Raw genomic sequence first — 18,876 nt, forward strand, 5'->3', positions numbered from 1 at the left:
TAGTGATCCTGGAGCTCCCAACCCACGTCCACCCAACACGATGGTCACAAGACAAGTGTGTGTGTGTGTGTGTGTGTGTGTGTGTGTGTGTGTGTGTGTGTGTGTGTGTGTGTGTGCCCCAAATAATGATGTGATTTTTTAAAATACCATGCCCAAGTTTACCATCAGATTGTTGGCAGGATGATGGGGAATTAGCCTCGGCTACTATCATCTTTTGTCTGGTAATGATGGTCGAGTGGTTAAGGGGTTCTGTACACCAGTTGCAAAGTGCTCCTGGCAGTATGGGTTCGAGTCACTTCTGGGGTGTGAGTTTTCAGTTATATATATATATATATATATATATATATATATATATATATATATATATATATATATATAATGTATGTGTGTGTTATATATGCGCGTGTGTGATATAAGGCCAATAAATGATTCACATATGTTATAATACATGTGAATTAATTAATATTTAATAATTCATACATGTGAATCAGAGACAATACCGCAATAATTTCTGGACAGATATTTAAGAACTCTTCACTACCAACAAGCTAATCATTTCCTTCCGAAGGCACTAGGAGGGTCTGATGTTGGCGTCGAGACAGAACTGGCTCCACACTCAAGGTCTTGCAGCCCCGTGAAGTCGTCACTGGCTGACAGGGACAGAGGCCTAGACGCTATGTACAGGGTGGAGGTTGCTACCCCTCTGTTGGCTCCAATGGAGGTGCAGATAACTGCTGTCACGGGCGAGGCTCCGTTTTGTTTGCCTGAGGCTGGTGTTGAGTGGGTGGACTGTGGACTGGTGTTGGCGGTGTGTCAGGACTCCAGCATGTGCGCCACCTCACGGAATCCGCCCAGAAACTTGGCACTTCCGCTGCAGCTCTCCAGACCTGAAGTAACAGATTTGCTCAGCATGTTATAGTGGCACTGATACTGCAAAAGTGGCACTGAGAGTATTGTTATAGTAATGCTGAGCGTATTTAGAAAATCTGACTCGAACCAGTGATCAAGGTACGTCAAGCAGCGCACCTTACCACTGTACCACAACATGGTCTAAGTTATACAACCAGGGATTCCACTGAATCTACGGAAAGTTAGCAGGCTTCTACTGAATCCGGTCCAAGTTTTACATATAACCCGCAAGCACTCTGGTGTAGGTAAAGGTCATCAACCGAACCCTCTAACTTCCAAGACAAGGAAATCCCACTAACGTGATATATCAAATAGAAAATTAATTGAAATGTTGATATATATCACGTAAGTGAGGTCTGGAGCTGACGTGGAACATTCAGTAGGAAAGAAATCAATTAATACTGTTACTGGATCCACAAAACTATTGAGCATCAGTCTCGCACATTTTCACAACACAGGTTAAATTTACATGGATGATCTATAGAGAGACATACTTCAAATTATTCTTATTGTAGCATACATTCTTATTAATTTGTTGCGACATCCTAGAACAACAAATTTATAGCTACAGTTGGAATAAGGGATCCGATGACCCCCTTGCACATTATTCCTATATATAACACTGTGGTACAGGTAAGAATTTAACTTTTTAATTTCAGAACAAAATGTAATCTTGTACTCTTCTAGTAATCAGCTCACTCGTGAGCATGTGTGGATGTGTGTGTGTGATTGTGGCGTGAGTGTGTGTACTCACCTATTTGTACTCACCTATTCATGTCTGTAGGATTGAGCATTGACTCTTGGATCCCGCCTTTCGAGCATCGGTTGTTAACAGCAATGACTACGGTTCTATTTCCCTATCATACCTAGTTTTAAAATTTAGAATAGTATTTGCTTCCACAACCTGCTCCTTAAGTGCATTCCATTTTCCCACTACTCTCACGCTAAAAGAAAACTTCCTAACATCTCTGTGACATCTGAGTTTCCAGCTTCCACCCGTGTCCCCTCGTTCTGTTACTATATCGTGTGAATATTTCGTCTATGTCCACTCTGTCAATCCCCTGAGTATTTTATACGTTCCTATCAGGTCCCCCTCTCCCTTCTTCTTTCTAGTGTCGTAAAGCACATTTCCTTCAGGCGTTCCTCATACCCCATCCCTCGTAACTGTGGGACGAGTCTCGTTGCAAACCTCTGAACCTTTTACAGTTTCCGTATATGCTTCTTCAGATGGGGACTTAATGATGAGACGGCATACTCTAAGACTGGCCTTACGTAGGCAGTGTAGAGCGCCCTAAATGCCTCCTTACTTAGGTTTCTGAATGATGTTCTAACTTTTGCCAGTGTAGAGTATGCTGCTGTTGTTATCCTATTTATATGTACTTCCGGAGATAGATTTGGTGTTAGGTCCATGCCCAGGTCTCTTTCTCGCGTCGTCACTTGTAGGAAGTTCCCATTCATTGTGTACTGTCCCTTTGATCTCCTATCACTTAGTCCCATTTCGATAACTTTACATTAGCTCATGTTGAACTTCAGCAGCCATTTCTCTGACCATTTCTGCAACCTGTTCAGGTTCTCTTGGAGGATCCTGCAATCCTCATCTGTCACAACTCTTCTCATCAACTTTACGTCATCTGCGAACATCGACATAAAGGACTCTACTCCTCTAAACATGTTGTTAACATATATTAGAAATAGAATTGGTCCCAGCACCGATCCTTGAGGTACTCCACTCGTTACTGTTCGCTAGTTCGACTTCTCGCCGCTTACCGTTACTCTTTGGCTCCTTCCTGTTAGGTAGTTCCTTATCCATGCTAGGGCCTTTCCTCCCACCCCCGCCTGCCTCTCGAGTTTGAACAGCAGTCTGATGTGCGGTACTGTATCAAAAGCTTATGGCATTTTAGAAATATGCAGTCTGCCCAACCATCTCTGTCCTGTCTTATCCTCGTTATTTTATCGTAGAATTCCAAATGGTTTGTTTGGCACGATTTCCCTTGCCAGAACCCATGTTGATGTTTGTTCACAAACCAAACGTTCTTCAGGTGTGCAACCAGTCGTTGCCTAATTATTCTAAGTATTTTACAGGGGATGCTTGTCAGTGATACAGGTCTATAGTTAAGTGCCTCCTCCCTATCGCCTTTCATGAAAATCCGTACGACATTTACAATCTTACAGCAACTGGGCAATACCTCCAACATAAGTGACTCATTAAAGATTATTGCCAGAGGCACGCTGAGGGCCTGCACTGCTTCTTTTTGTATCCACGGTGATACTTTGTTTGGTCCAACCGCTTTATTTGCATCCAGTGTGGTCAACTGTTTCATTACCTCCTCTGCTGTCACCTCTATATCTGATAGACTTTCGTCTAGAATAATCTCTTCTAACAATGGGAGCTGCTCAGGCTCGGTTGTGAACACTCCATGGAAACTGGCATTCAGTGCCTCGCAGTTTGCCTTGTCACTCTCAGTATATGCCCCCTCTGTTTTCCTTAGTCTTGTCACTTGGTCGTTCACCGACATTTTTCTTCTTATATGGCTGTGTAATAATTTAGGTTGCTTTTTCGCTTTGAACACAATATCGTTTTCATAGTTCCTTTCCGATGTTCGTCTTAGGTTAATGTAATCGTTCCCAGCTCTGTTGCATCTGATCCTGTTGTCCTCTGTCCTTTGTCTACTGTACTTCCTCCACTTCCGCCTTCTGACCATTTTTGCTTCCTGACACTGTCTATTAAACCATGGGTTATTATATTCACTCTTATTTTTTCCATTTACTGGTGGTATAAATCTCTCTTCGGCCTCCTGGCATTTCCGTATGACTAGGTCCATCATATAATGAACTGTTTTTCCTCTAACTTCTTCCTCCCCCTGCACTTCTCCCAGATAGTCCCCTTATCATTCTGTAGTCCCCTTTCCTGTAGTCAACTCTCCTTTTCCAGACCTCTTGTCCCATGGTCACAAGTTTGAATTCCATCATGTAGTCAAAGACTAGGAAACAATGGTCGCTGGCCCTAGAGGTATTTCATGCTCCAAACTATCGATGTCTTCTACGTTCTGGGTGAAAATCAGGTCTAATAAGCTCGGTGCATCTCCTCCTCTTTCCCTTGTGTCTTCCTTCACATGTTGTGTTAGGAAATTCCTGTCTATAACATCCACTAACTTTGCTCCCTACGTTTCTTCCCCTCCATGAGGATTCCTTGATTCCTAATTTATCTCTCCATGATTTAGATCCCTCCATGACCAGCAGCTTCGCTCTCATTCTGTGGGCTAGTGTTGCTGCCTTCTGCAGTTCATCTATGCATGCCTTGTTGTTGTCATCATACTCCTGCCTGGGTCTTCTACTGTTTGGTGGGGGATTGTAGATTACCAAGATCACAATCTTCCTCCCATCTACTGTCAGAGTTCCATGTTTGAAGCTTGTGCACTCATTGGTAACTCGATTTCCCAGGTCTTCAAACTTTCATTTCTGCTTTATTAGGAGTCCCACTCTCCCTCCCTGTCTCTGTGTCCTCTCTTTTCTTATCACCTGGTAGCCCTCTGGAAAGATTGCATCCGAGATCATGTCATTTATTTTAGTTTCCACTATTGCAACTATGTCAGGATCTGTCTCACTCACTCTTTCATCTCTTCTGCTTTATTAAATACCCCATCAGCATTGGTGTGCCAAAAATTGAGATTCTTCATGGAAACTCTGGTACCAGAGTTCGCCCTTTCTCTGGGGGTCTACGGGGGATCTGGGGGTTTTCTGGGGGGTGAATGGGGGCTGGGGGGATCCGAAAGGTATCTGTGGGGTCATTGGAGCCTGGAGGGGTGCTTTGGGGGCTGGGCATCTAGGAAGATAGGTAGGAAGGTCTGGGGTAGGGCCTGGGTGGGTAGGTCTGGAGTAGGAAGGGCATACTGGGTCTGAAGATTGGTGAGGGTCTGAGAGGGCATAGAGGGATTGAGAGGTAGCGTAAGGTTGAAAGTCAGATATAGGTTGAGAGGTTTTAGATGGATAGAGGGGGTGGGGGGAAGAGGGGCGGATGGAACATGGATATTGAGAGTGGGAGGGAGGTTGTATTAGTCAGGGGGAATTCAGGGGTAGGTGTTGGCATTGGGGCTGAAGGGGGGAAGAGTGAAATGGAGGAGGAGGTGAAAGGGTTCCCGTCCCCCTCGGGGGTGGGTCCATGTGCCCCCCTCGCAAGGGTAGGGGATCACATGGAAGGAGAGGGGATGAGGAGAGGTGAGGCCTGGGCAGGTTTTGGGGGATGATGGGATGAGGGCTTGGCGGGTTTTGGGGGTTGAGGGAATGAGGGGGTCCTTGGAATGGGGGATGAAGCATATGGATTTGAATGCAATGGGATCAGAGGGGTCAGGGGAGGTGTTTCGGAGATGAGCAGGGGCAGGGAAGGCTGATTTGGGGAGGGAGTGACCTGGGAAGCAGGTGTGAGCTGATAAGCACAGGGTGGGGCACGTGGTGGGTTAGCACTGGGGTGGGTAACTACGCTCAAATGGGAAGAGTTGTATCGTGGGTGTTTGCTCGCCCTGTGGGCTATCTGTTCCTCTTTCGTCATATATTTATCAATATACACGTTGTAGTAGTTTTGGCTACCTCTAAGTAAGTGTTTGTGATGCAGTAGGTAATCCATTGCCTCTTCGTTAGTGAACTGTACCAGGACAGGTCGTTTCTTGTCACAGTTATAAGGCTCAATAGGCAGTGGATTTGCACCTCATTCCCTGCCATCTCGGCTCTGATATCTCGCAAGATCCCCTGTAGCTCCAAATCTTCAATCTCCATCCTCTCCTGCCTCGATGGCGCCTTAGTTTCAAGTAATGCATGGATTATGATTGACCTCTTTCTCAGTGCAGGGTCATGCTGGTCGTCTCCCCCCTGGCTGACCCCCACCCCTCTCACACTCGCTACTCTATCCCCCACTTCTTCCCCTTCCCTTGCCATGCTTCCCTTATTCCTGCCAAATTCCTTTGTAAGCCTCGTTATTTCTTCTTTCCGATTTTCCCTGCTCTTCCTGATTTCCTCTTCCTGATTAATGTACAAGTTCCTGATGAATGTGTGTGTGTGTGTTTAGTTACCTAATTGCTTAATTGTACTTACCTAATTGTGCTTGCTGAGGTTGAGCTCTGGCTCTCTGGTCCCGCCTCTCAACTCTCAATCAACTAATGTACAGGTTCCTGATGTGTGTGTGTGTGTGTGTACTCACCTAGTTGTACTCTCCTAGTTGTGTTTGTGGGGGTTGAGCTCTGGCTCTTTGGTCCCGCCTCTCAACCGTCAATCAACAGGTGTACAGATGCCTGAGCCTATCGGGCTCTGTCATATCTACATTTGAAACTGTGTATGGAGTCAGCCTCCACCACATCACTTCCCAGTGCATTCCATTTGTCAACCACTCTGACACTAAAAAAGTTCTTTCTAATATCTCTGTGGCTCATTTGGGCACTCAGTTTCCACCTGTGTCCCCTTGTGTGTGTTCCCCTTGTGTTAAATAGACTGTCTTTATCTACCCTATCAATTCCCTTCAGAATCTTGAATGTGGTGATCATGTCCCCCCTAACTCTTCTGTCTTCCAGCGAAGTGAGGTTTAATTCCCGTAGTCTCTCCTCGTAGCTCATACCTCTCAGCTCGGGTACTAGTCTGGTGGCAAACCTTTGAACCTTTTCCAGTTTAGTCTTATCCTTCACTAGATATGGACTCCATGCTGGGGCTGCATACTCCAGGATTGGCCTGACATATGTGGTATACAAAGTTCTGAATGATTCTTTACACAAGTTTCTGAATGCCGTTCGTATGCTGGCCAGCCTGGCATATGCCGCTGATGTTATCCGCTTGATATGTGCTGCAGGAGACAGGTCTGGCGTGATATCAACCCCTAAGTCTTTTTCCTTTTCTGACTCCTGAAGAATTTCCTCTCCCAGATGATACCTTGTATCTGGCCTCCTGCTCCCTACACCTATCTTCATTACATTACATTTGGTTGGGTTAAATTCTAACAACCATTTGTTCGACCATTCCTTCAGCTTGTCTAGGTCTTCTTGAAGCCTCAAACAGTCTCCTTCTGTTTTAATCCTTCTCATAATTTTAGCATCGTCCGCAAACATTGAGAGAAATGAATCGATACCCTCCGGGAGATCATTTACATATATCAGAAACAAGATAGGACCGAGTACAGAGCCCTGTGGGACTCCACTGGAGACTTCACGCCAATCGGAGGTCTCACCCTTCACCGTAACTCTCTGCTTCCTATTGCTTAGATACTCCCTTATCCACTGGAGCACCTTACCAGCTACACCTGCCTGTCTCTCCAGCTTATGTACCAGCCTCTTATGCGGTACTGTGTCAAAGGCTTTCCGACAATCCAAGAAAATGCAGTCCACCCAGCCCTCTCTTTCTTGCTTAATCTGTGTCACCTGATCGTAGAATTCTATCAAGCCTGTAAGGCAAGATTTACCCTCCCTGAACCCATGTTGGCGATTTGTCACGAAGTCCCTTCTCTCCAGATGTGTTACCAGGTTTTTTCTCACGATCTTCTCCATCACCTTGCATGGTATACAAGTCAACTAAACTGGCCTGTAGTTCAGTGCCTCTTGTCTGTCGCTCTTTTTGTATATTGGGACCACATTCGCCGTCTTCCATATTTCTGGTAGGTCTCCCATCTCTAGTGACTTACTATACACTATGGAGAGTGGCAAGCAAAGTGCCTCTGCACACTCTTTCAGTACCCATTGTGAGATCCCATCTGGACCAACAGCCTTTCTAACATCCAGATCCAGCAGGTGTCTCTTGACCTCCTCTCTCGTAATTTCGAACTCCTCCAAGGCCGTCTGGTTTACCTCCCTTTCTCCTAGCACAGTGACCTCACCCTGTTCTATTGTGAAGACCTCCTGGAACCTCTTGTTGAGTTCCTCACACACCTCTCTGTCATTCTCTGTATACCTGTCCTCGCCTGTTCGAAGTTTCAATACCTGTTCTTTCACTGTTGTTTTCCTTCTGACGTGACTGTGGAGTAGCTTTGGTTCGGTCTTGGCTTTGCTTGCTATATCATTTTCAAAATTTTTCTCTGCTTCTCTTCTCACCCTGACGTACTCATTCCAGAAACAACATGGTCACCATTAACATAATAGAAAGAGCAGCTTCTGTTGCTAGCAGGAATGGATCTGGACTACTAATTATGGTAGACTTCAACCATGGGAAGATAGATTGGAAGAACAGAGACCCATTCCTGGTTCTCTGGTATCTCTCTCTGCTTTCTGGTGTTCTGTTATTCCGGAAGTTCCTTCACGCTTTTTTGTTCAGTTTCTTCGCTTCCATACATGCCCTATTATACCATGGATTCTTCTGTTGCTTCTCGGATTTTTCCCTTTGGGCCGGGATGAACCTGTTTTCTGCCTCCTGACACTTTTGGGTAACATAGTCCATCATACCCTGTACAGACTTGTCTCTGAGGTCTGTGTCCCAAGGTATTTCACTTAGGAAACTTCTCATCTGTTCATAATTCCCCTTTCGGTATGCCAGCCTTTTGATTCCTAGTTCTTTTTGGGGGAAGATAAGTCCTAGCTCTACCAGGTACTCAAAGTTCAATACACTGTGGTCACTCATTCCCAAGGGCGCTTCCATCTTAACTTCCCTTATATCCCATTCATTTAGGGTAAATATCAAATCAAGCATTGCTGGTTCATCTTCTCCTCTCATTCTTGTTGGTTCTTTGGTGTGCTGGCTTAGAAAGTTTCTTGTTGCCACGTCCAGCAGCTTAGCTCTCCATGTTTCTGGTCCTCCATGCGGGTCTCTGTTCTTCCAATCTATCTTTCCATGGTTGAAGTCTCCCATAATTAGTAGTCCAGATCCATTCCTGCTAGCAACAGAAGCTGCTCTTTCTATTATGTTAATGGTGGCCATATTGTTTCTATCATATTCCTGTCTAGGTCTTCTGTCATTTGGTGGTGGATTATATATGACTACGACTATAATTTTTTTCCCTCCATTTGTTACAGTACCTGCTATGTAGTCACTGAAACCTTCACAGCCCTGAATATCCATCTCCTCAAAATCCCAGCCTTTTCTTACCAGCAGAGCTACACCACCCCCACCTCTTCCTTCCCTCTCTTTCCTCATAACATAATAGTCCTGTGGGAACACTGCATTTGTCATCGTTTTCGTGATCTTTGTTTCTGTGAGGGCTATTATGTCTGGGTTTTCCTCTAGTACCAGTTCTCCAAGCTCATTTGCTTTATTTGTAATTCCATCTATGTTAGTGTACATCGCTTTGAGAGGCTCACTTTCTTCTGTCCCTTCTCAAATCGCCTCCTTGGTGAGGAGTGTGTGTGTGTGTGTGTGTGTGTGTGTGTGTGTGTGTATTCACCTAGTTGTATTCACCTAGTTGTGTTTGCGGGGGTTGAGCTTTTCTCTTTCGGTCCGCCTCACAACTGCCAATTAACTGTTTCTAACTACTACTACTACAACTACTACTACCATTTTTTTCTCCACACCACTCCACAGGGAGCCGGTCGGCCGAGCGGATAGCACGCTGGACTTGTGATCTTGTGGTCCTGGGTTCGATCCCAGGCGCCGACGAGAAACAATGGGCAGAGTTTCTTTCACCCTATGCCCCTGTTACCTAGCAGTAAAATAGGTACCTGGGTGTTAGTCAGCTGTCACGGGCTGCTTCCTAGGGGTGGAGGCCTGGTCGAGGACCGGGCGTGGGGACACGAAAAGCCCCGAAATCATCTCAAGATAAACACACACACACACACACACACACACACACACACACACACACACACACACACACACACACACACACACACACACACACACACACAGAGTCCAGTCCAAAAGGAAAACAGTCCAATTGAACACACAGTCCAGTCCAAAAGGAAAACAGTGAAATGAAGATGAGAAACCCATGGTTTAATCAGAGATGTAGGCTAGCTAAGCAGCAAAGTAAAAGGGCATGGAGAAACTATAGGAATAACAGGACACTGGAGAGCAGAAAAAGATACCAGAATGCCAGGAATGAATATGTCAGGAAGAGAAGAGAGGCAGAAAGACAATACGAAAATGACATCGCAAGCAAGGCAAAGACTCAGCCTAAATTGCTGCATAGCCACATCAGGAGAAAAACAACAGTAAAGGAACAGGTTATGAAATTAAGGATAGGGGCAGAAGGATTCACTACAAACGACAAGGAAGTGTGTGAGGAACTGAATAAGAAATTCCAAGAGGTCTTCACCTTAGAACAAGGAGAAATCCCAGAGATAAGAGAGGGAATAGCTAACCAGGAACCACTGGAAGAGTTTGAGATTACCAGCGGGGAAGTAAGGAAGTGTTTACTAGAATTGGATTTGACAAAGGCTACAGGCCCAGATGGAATCTCCCCTTGGATACTAAAGGAAGGAGCAGAAGAACTGTGCCTCCCGCTCTCCATGGTGTATAACAAATCACTGGCAACAGGGGAACTGCCAGAAATTTGGAAAGCAGCTAACGTAGTCCCGATATACAAGAAAGGGGATAGACAGGAGGCACTGAATTACAGACCAGTGTCCCTAACCTGCATGCCATGCAAGATGATGGAGAAGATTGTGCGAAGAAAGCTAGTGGAGCACCTGGAGCGAAAGAACTTTGTAACACAGCATCAACATGGTTTCAGGGATGGCAGGTCTTGCCTCACAGGGTTACTTGAATTCTACGACCAGGCAACAAAAATAAGGCAAGAAAGAGAAGGGTGGGCAGACTGCATATTTTTGGATTGTCAGAAAGCCTTTGATACAGTGCCACACAAGAGGCTAGTGAAAAAACAGGAGATGCAGGCTGGAGTGAAAGGGAAGGTACTCCGTTGGATACAGGAGTACCTAAGTAACAGGAGACAACGAGTCAGTGTGAGGGGTGAGGTCTCAGATTGGCGAGACGTTACGAGTGGAGTACCACAGGGGTCAGTCCTTGGACGTATACTGTTTCTGATATATGTAAATGAGCTTCCAGAGGGTATTGAATCGTTTCTCTCAATGTTTGCCGATGATGCCAAAATTATGAGGAGGATTGAAACTGAGGACGATAGTAGGAGGCTACAAGATGACCTAGACAGACTGTGTGAATGGTCCAACAAATGGCTGTTGAAGTTCAACCCGAGTAAATGCAAAGTAATGAAACTAGGTGGTGGAAATAGGAGGCCAAACACAGGATACAGAATTGGAGATGAAGTACTTAATGAAACGAACAGAGAAAGATCTAGGAGTTGATATCACACCAAACATGTCTCCTGAAGCCCACATAAAAAGAATAACGTCTGCGGCATATGCGAGGCTGGCTAACATCAGAACAGCATTCAGGAACCTGTGTAAGGAATCATTCAGAATCTTGTACACCACATATGTAAGACCAATCCTGGAGTATGAGGCCCCAGCATGGAGCCCGTACCTTGTCAAGCACAAGACGAAGCTGGAAAAAGTCCAAAGGTATGCCACTAGACTAGTCCCAAAACTAAGAGGCATGAGTTACGAGGAAAGGCTGCGGGAAATGCACCTTACGACACTGGAAGACAGAAGAGTAAGGGGAGACATGATCACAACCTACAAAATCCTCAGAGGAATCGACCGGGTAAACAAGGATAAACTATTCAACACTGGTGGGACGCGAACAAGGGGACACAGGTGGAAACTGAGTACCCACATGAGCCACAGAGACGTTAGAAGGAACTTTTTCAGTGTCAGGGTAGTTAACGGATGGAATGCACTAAGCAGTGATGTGGTGGAGGCTGACTCCATACACAGTTTTAAATGTAGATATGATAGAGCCCAGTAGGCACAGGAATCTGAACACCAGTTGAGAGGCGGGACCAAAGACCCAAAGCTCAACCCCCGCAAGCACAAATAGGTGAGTACAAATAGGTGAGTACACACACACACACACACACACACCGGGAGGCCGGGAGATGGTAGGGGAGACACACGATTAGTGAGGTCCGCGGAAATTCGTCAATTTCTCGGGACATTGAAGGAGTATAGAGGCTAGATCATAGTATTTGGCCTCTTGCAGTGTGTAGCTAGCAGGGTGCAACATAGCATAGTCATATCGTTAGTGATAGTGCGAAGATTTGGCGAAGAAACATAAGTGGAGCTAGTGGCTTCACCGGTGCATGTAAGTGTGCGACCTGACCGGGTGGGACAGCCCGCCGCGGAACTACCTGACTGTGTTGTTGAGTGGTGACTGTGATCTGTGGTACAGTGAATTAGTGAACTGTCACACAACGATACAGTGACTGACTCCAGAGCTTTGTGTAGACAGAGAAGAACCGACCTCATCAATCTACCAGCACTTAGTGAATCACCTAGTGGGAGACAACAACGGATAACCATCGTCATCATACATCGTCCTTACTCATCTGGTTGTGTGAGCGGGAGGACACTGGTATGTACCCCCTCTCTGGTCAATTAATCAGGTGTACAGATTGAGGTAAAATATTATCAAATTCTTGTTCAGGATATCATATATATTTAAAAATCTCAGGGTGGCTTTAGGCAGAGGTAACGCATAAGGGATATCTTGACACATACACGCATGCCCGCCCACGTACGTATACACGCACACAAGTGTGCACACGCTAAAACACACACACACACACACACACACAATCGATCAGTCAGGGGAAAAGGCATTAACACCTGGGATCAGGACCTTACTATCCCCCCCTCTTGACCCACCCATCTGACCTGACCAGACCTGGTCGCCATCTCCGCCCCCCCCCCACCCCCAGTCCCCCGCATTGCCCATACACACACACTTCCCCTCCCCACTCTCTCCCTCTCCCACTCCCTCCCACTCTCTCTCTCTCCCACTCTCTATCTCTCCCACTATCTCTCTCCTGCTCTCCCTCTCCCTCTCTCTCTCTCTCTCTCTCTCTCTCTCTCTCTCTCTCTCTCTCTCTCTCTCTCTTTCTCTCTCTCTCTCTCTCTTTCCTTCCCCCTCCCTTTCTGCTCACACACACACACACACACACACACACACACACACACACACACACACACACACACACACACACACACACACAACTACACACACACTTCCCCCCCTCTCTCCCTCACCCGTTCTCTCCCTCACCCGCTCTCTCCCTCTCCATCTATCTCCCTCTCCTCTCTCTCCCTCTCTCCCTCCCGCCTCTCTCTCCATCTCTTCCCCCCTCCCCTTCTACTTTCTTCTCACTTCAGTGGAAGGGTCGGATCCCCTCCACCCACCCATTTATCTCTCCCTTTATCACTCCCTTCTCTCTCTCTCTCTTTCTCTCTCTCTTTCTCTCTCTCTTCCTCTCTCTCTCTCTCCCTCCCCCATCCCGCTCTGCCCTCCTGACAAATCCTTTCACAGCACAAGTATAGGAACAGGGTCAAGCATGGCAGCCAGAGGTACCAGGGGAACAGGGAAGAGCCAAGGTGATGAAATGAAGGGAATGTTCGCCCAGTTTCTGGAGGACATCAAGATTGAGATGCAATAAATGATGCAGGAAATGAAGAACGAAATAAGCAACCTGAAAAAAGAGCTGACAGCAGCAAAGGAGGAGATTAGAGCCCTCAAAGAGAATGGTATCGAGGATGAGAATCAGAAAACCATCCAGGGAGAAGGTGGTAATAGTTTTTTGGATGAGAATGCCACAATAAAAGCAACATTTGCGGAAATACTAAAAAAAAATAACTCTGAAGTAATGACTGCAGTGATGGAGGTGGCCATGAAAGCAGCCACCTCACAGGAGGCGGCACGCTCCACTAGCCAACTGCTGGAAAGGAACAGATCAGTGGTTGCAGTGGGTATTAAAGAGCAGGAAGGCTCTAATAGGACAGAGTGGAATGACAAGGACAAAGCAGCAGTGAATGAAGTACTAAAGGCACTAGACATGGAAGAGGCTGAGCATAGCATTGAGAAGGTTTTCAGGCTAGGTTGGTACAACAAAGACCGAGACCGAATGATAAAGATAGTGTTTGCAAACGAGAGCACAAAGGAGAAGATCCTATCAAGGAAGAGCTCCCTGAAAAATGTGGGAAATTAAAAAATGTATTCCTCCAGAGAGACATGACAAGGGAGGAGAGAGCCGTGGCGGCAGAAGCAAGGAAGAGGCGCAAGGCGAGAGGGGAAAACCAGGAAGTCACAGCTCCCAACACAACACCCCCAGAAGCGAGGGGGGAACCCACAACCAGCTACCCAGTAACACCAGAAGGGAGGACAACCCCACCTCCCTGCTCTGCATAGAAAACCCCCCTACCCCAAACCCTCCCTGCCCCCACTCAAATGTTCAGCCAAATCTCCCTCCCCCCACACCCAATCCCCACCCTTCTACCCCTCCCCTCCTCCCGAGTCCTCCCTCCCCTCCTTTCCTTCCCGTCCTCCCTCCCCTTTCACCCCATACCCTCCCTGTCCCTCCCCCTTCAGTGGATCCCCCGCCCCTCATCCCAGTATCCTCCGAGACCCTGTTATCCACCTCACAGGTCCTAACACCCATGGAACAGCCTCCCCCACCAGCAGAACACTCACCAAGGAGGCGATTTGAGAAGGGACAGAAGAAAGTGAGCCTCAAAGCGATGTACACTAATATAAATGGAATTACAAATAAAGGAAATGAGCTTGGAGAACTGGTACTAGAGGAAAACCCAGACATAATAGCCCTCACAGAAACAAAGATCACGAAAACGATAACAAACGCAGTGTTCCCACAGGACTATTATGTTATGAGGAAAGAGAGGGAAGGAAGAGGTGGGGGTGGTGTTGCTCTGCTGGTAAGAAAAGGCTGGGATTTTGAGGAGATGGATATTCAGAGCTGTGAAGGTTTCAGTGACTACATAGCAGGTACCGTAACAAATGGGGGGAAAAAAATTATAGTCGTAGTCATATATAATCCACCACCAAATGACAGAAGACCTAGACAGGAATATGATAGAAACAACATGGCCACCATTAACATAATAGAAAGAGCAGCTTCTGTTGCTAGCAGGAATGGATCTGGACTACTAATTATGGTAGACTTCAACCATGGGAAGATAGATTGGAAGAACAGAGACCCGCATGGAGGACCAGAAACATGGAGGGCTAAGCTGCTGGACGTGGCAACAAGAAACTTTCTAAGCCAGCACATCAAAGAACCAACAAGAATGAGAGGAGAAGATGAACCAGCAATGCTTGATTTGATATTTACCCTAAATGAGTGGGATATAAGAGAAGTTAAGATGGAAGTGCCCTTGGGAATGAGTGACCACAGTGTATTGAACTTTGAGTACCTGGTAGAGCTAGGACTTATCTCCCCCAAAAAAGAACTAGGAATCAAAAGGCTGGCATACCGAAAGGGGAATTATGAACAGATGAGAAGTTTCCTAAGTGAAATACCTTGGGACACAGACCTCAGAGACAAGTCTGTACAGGGTATGATGGACTATGTTACCTGAAAGTGTCAGGAGGCAGAAAACAGGTTCATCCCGGCCCAAAGGGAAAAATCCGAGAAGCAACAGAAGAATCCATGGTATAATAGGGCATGTATGGAAGAAAAGAAACTGAACAAAAGGGCGTGGAGGAACTTCCGGAATAACAGAACACCAGAAAGCAGAGAGAGATACCAGAGAACCAGGAATGAGTACGTCAGGGTGAGAAGAGAAGCAGAGAAAAGTTTTGAAAATGATATAGCAAACAAAGCCAAGACCGAACCAAAGCTACTCCACAGTCACATCAGAAGGAAAACAACAGTGAAAGAACAGGTATTGAAACTTCGAACAGGCGAGGACAGGTATACAGAGAATGACAGAAAGGTGTGTGAAGAACTCAACAAGAGGTTCCAATAGGTCTTCACATTAGAACAAGGTGAGGTCACTGTGCTAGGAGAAAGGGAGGTAAACCAGGCGGCCTTGGAAGAGTTCGAAATTACGAGAGAGGAGGTCAAGAGACACCTGCTGGATCTGGATGTTAGAAAGGCTGTAGGTCCAGATGGGATCTCACCATGGATACTGAAAGTGTGTGCAGAGGCACTTTGCTTGCCACTCTCCATAGTGTATAGTAAGTCACTGGAGACGGGAGACCTACCAGAAATATGGAAGACGGCGAATGTGGTCCCAATATACAAAAAGGGCGACAGGCAAGAGGCACTGAACTACAGGCCAGTGTCCTTGACTTGTATACCATGCAAGGCAATGGAGAAGATCGTGAGAAAAAACATGGTAACACATCTGGAGAGAAGGGACTTCGTGACAAATCGCCAACATGGGTTCAGGGAGGGTAAATCTTGCCTTACAGGCTTGATAGAATTCTACGATCAGGTGACAAAGATTAAGCAAGAAAGAGAGGGCTGGGCGGACTGCATTTTCTTGGATTGTCGGAAAGCCTTTGACACAGTACCGCATAAGAGGCTGGTACATAAGCTGGAGAGACAGGCAGGTGTAGCTGGTAAGGTGCTCCAGTGGATAAGGGAGTATCTAAGCAATAGGAAGCAGAGAGTTACGGTAAGAGGTGAGACCTACAATTGGCGTGAAGTCACTAGTGGAGTCCCACAGGGCTCTGTACTCGGTCCTATCTTGTTTCTGATATATGTAAATGATCTCCCAGAGGGTATCGATTCATTTCTCTCAATGTTTGCAGACGATGCAAAAATTATGAGAAGGATTAAAACAGAAGAGGACTGTTTGAGGCTTCAAGAAGACCTAGACAAGCTGAAGGAATGGTCGAACAAATGGTTGTTAGAGTTTAACCCAACCAAATGTAATGTAATGAAGATAGGTGTAGGGAGCAGGAGGACAGATACAAGGTATCATCTGGAAGAGGAAATTCTTCAGGAGTCAGAGAAGGAAATAGACTTGGGGGTTGATATCACGCCAGACCTGTCTCCTGCAGCACATATTAAGTGGATAACATCAGCGTCATATGCCAGGCTGGCCAGCATACGAACGGCATTCAGAAACTTGTGTAAAGAATCATTCAGAACTTTGTATACCACATATGTCAGGCCAATCCTGGAGTATGCAGCCCCAGCATATAGTCCATATCTAGTCAAGGATAAGACTAAACTGGAAAAGGTTCAAAGGTTTGCCACCAGACTAGTACCCGAGCTGAGAGGTATGAGCTACGAGGAGAGACTATGGGAATTAAACCTCACTTCGCTGGAAGACAGAAGAGTTAGGGGGGACATGATCACCACATTCAAGATTCTGAAGGGAATTGATAGGGTAGATAAAGACAGTCTATTTAACACAAGGGGAACACGTACAAGGGGACACAGGTGGAAACCGAGTGCCCAAATGAACCACAGAGATATTAGAAAGAACTTTTTTAGTGACAGAGTGGTGGACAAATGGAATGCATTAGGAAGAGATGTGGTGGAGGCTAACTCCATACACAGTTTCAAGTGTAGATATGATAGAGCCCAATAGGCTCAGGAATCTGTACACCTGTTGATTGACGGTTGAGAGGCGGGACCAAAGAGCCAGAGCTCAACCCCCGCAAACACATCTAGGTGAGTACAACTAGGTGAGTACACACACACACACACCTACCTACCTAGTGTTGTGGGAAAGGTTCAAAGGTTTGCCACCAGACTAGTACCCTAGCTGAGAGGTATGAGCTACGAGGAGAGACTACGGGAATTAAACCTCACTTCGTTGGAAGACAGAAGAGTTAGGGGGGACATGATCACCACATTCAAGATTCCCAAGGGAATCGACAGTGGGCTACGACACAGCCCCCTAACACAACGGGGCTACGAGGCCCCTTGTGTTAGGGGGCCTTATAGCCTGGTGGATAATGCTCAGGACTTGTAATTCTGTGGCGCGGGTTCGATTCCTGCACCAGGCAGAAACAAATAGGCAAAGTTTCTTTCACCCTGAATGCCCCTGTTACCTAGCAGTAAATAGGTGCCTGGTGTGTGTGTGTGTGTGTGTGTGTGTGTGTGTGTGTGTGTGTGTGTGTGTGTGTGTGTGTGTGTGTGTGTGTGGGTGGTGTGGTGAAAAAAAAAGTAGTTAGTAAACAGTTGATTGACGGTTGACAGGCGGGCCGAAAGAGCAAAGCTCAACCCCCGCAAACACAACTAGGTGAATACAACTAGGTGAATACACACACACACACACACCAGGAAGCAGCCCGTGACAGCTGACTAACTCCCAGGTACCTATTTACTGCTAGGTAACAGGGGCATTCAGGGTGAAAGAAACTTTGCCCATTTGTTTCTGCCTGGTGCGGGAATCGAACCCGCGCCACAGAATTTCGAGACCTGCTCGCTATCCACCAGGCTACCACGCCCCTGTGTATGTGTGTGTGTGTGTGTGTGTGTGTGTGTGTGTGTGTGTGTGTGTGTATTCACCTAGTTGTACTCACCTAGTTGTGCTTGCGGGGGTTAAGCTCTGGCTCTTTGGTCCCGCCTCTCAGCCGTCAATCAACAGGTGTACAGGTTCCTGAGCCTATTGGGCTCTATCATATCTACACTTGAAACTGTGTATGGAGTCAGCCTCCACCACATTACTTCCTAATGCATTCCATTTGTCAACCACTCAGACACTAAAAAAGTTCTTTCTAATATCTCTGTGGTTCATTTGGGCACTCAGTTTCCACCTGTGTCCCCTAGTGTGTGTGCCCCTTGTGTTAAATAGCCTGTCTTTATCAACCCTATCGATTCCCTTGAGAATCTTGAATGTGGTGATCATGTCCCCCCTAACTCTTCTGTCTTCCAGCGAAATGAGGTTTAATTCCCGTAGACTCTCTTCGTAGCTCATACCTCTCAGCTCGAGTACTAGTTTGGTGACAAACCTTTGAACCTTTTCCAGTTTAGTCTTATGCTTGACTAGATATGGACTCCATGCTGGAGCCGCATACTCCAGGATTGGTCTGACATATGTGGTATATAATGTTCTGAAAGATTCCATACACAAATTTCTAAAGGCCGTTCTAATGTTAGCCAACCTGGCAAATGCTGCTGATGTTATCCTCTTGATATGAGCTTCAGGGGACAGGTCTGGCGTGATATCAACCCCCAGG

At 46.4% G+C, this 18,876-nt stretch overlaps 1 protein-coding gene across 1 annotated transcript in view; it reads right to left on the minus strand.

The window, feature by feature from the left end:
• Positions 1-414: 414 nt before the first annotated feature.
• Positions 415-18,876, minus strand: part of LOC138349713 (putative neural-cadherin 2) — a 419,993-nt gene continuing 401,531 nt past the window's right edge. Inside the window, exon 27 of the mRNA XM_069339617.1 lies at positions 415-887. Coding sequence (XP_069195718.1) covers positions 814-887 — 74 coding nt within the window. The 3' untranslated portion in view covers positions 415-813. The remainder of the gene's footprint in view (positions 888-18,876) is intronic.

The sequence above is a fragment of the Procambarus clarkii genome, chromosome 42 (assembly GCF_040958095.1).
Source record: "Procambarus clarkii isolate CNS0578487 chromosome 42, FALCON_Pclarkii_2.0, whole genome shotgun sequence".
Lineage (NCBI taxonomy): Eukaryota > Metazoa > Arthropoda > Malacostraca > Decapoda > Cambaridae > Procambarus > Procambarus clarkii.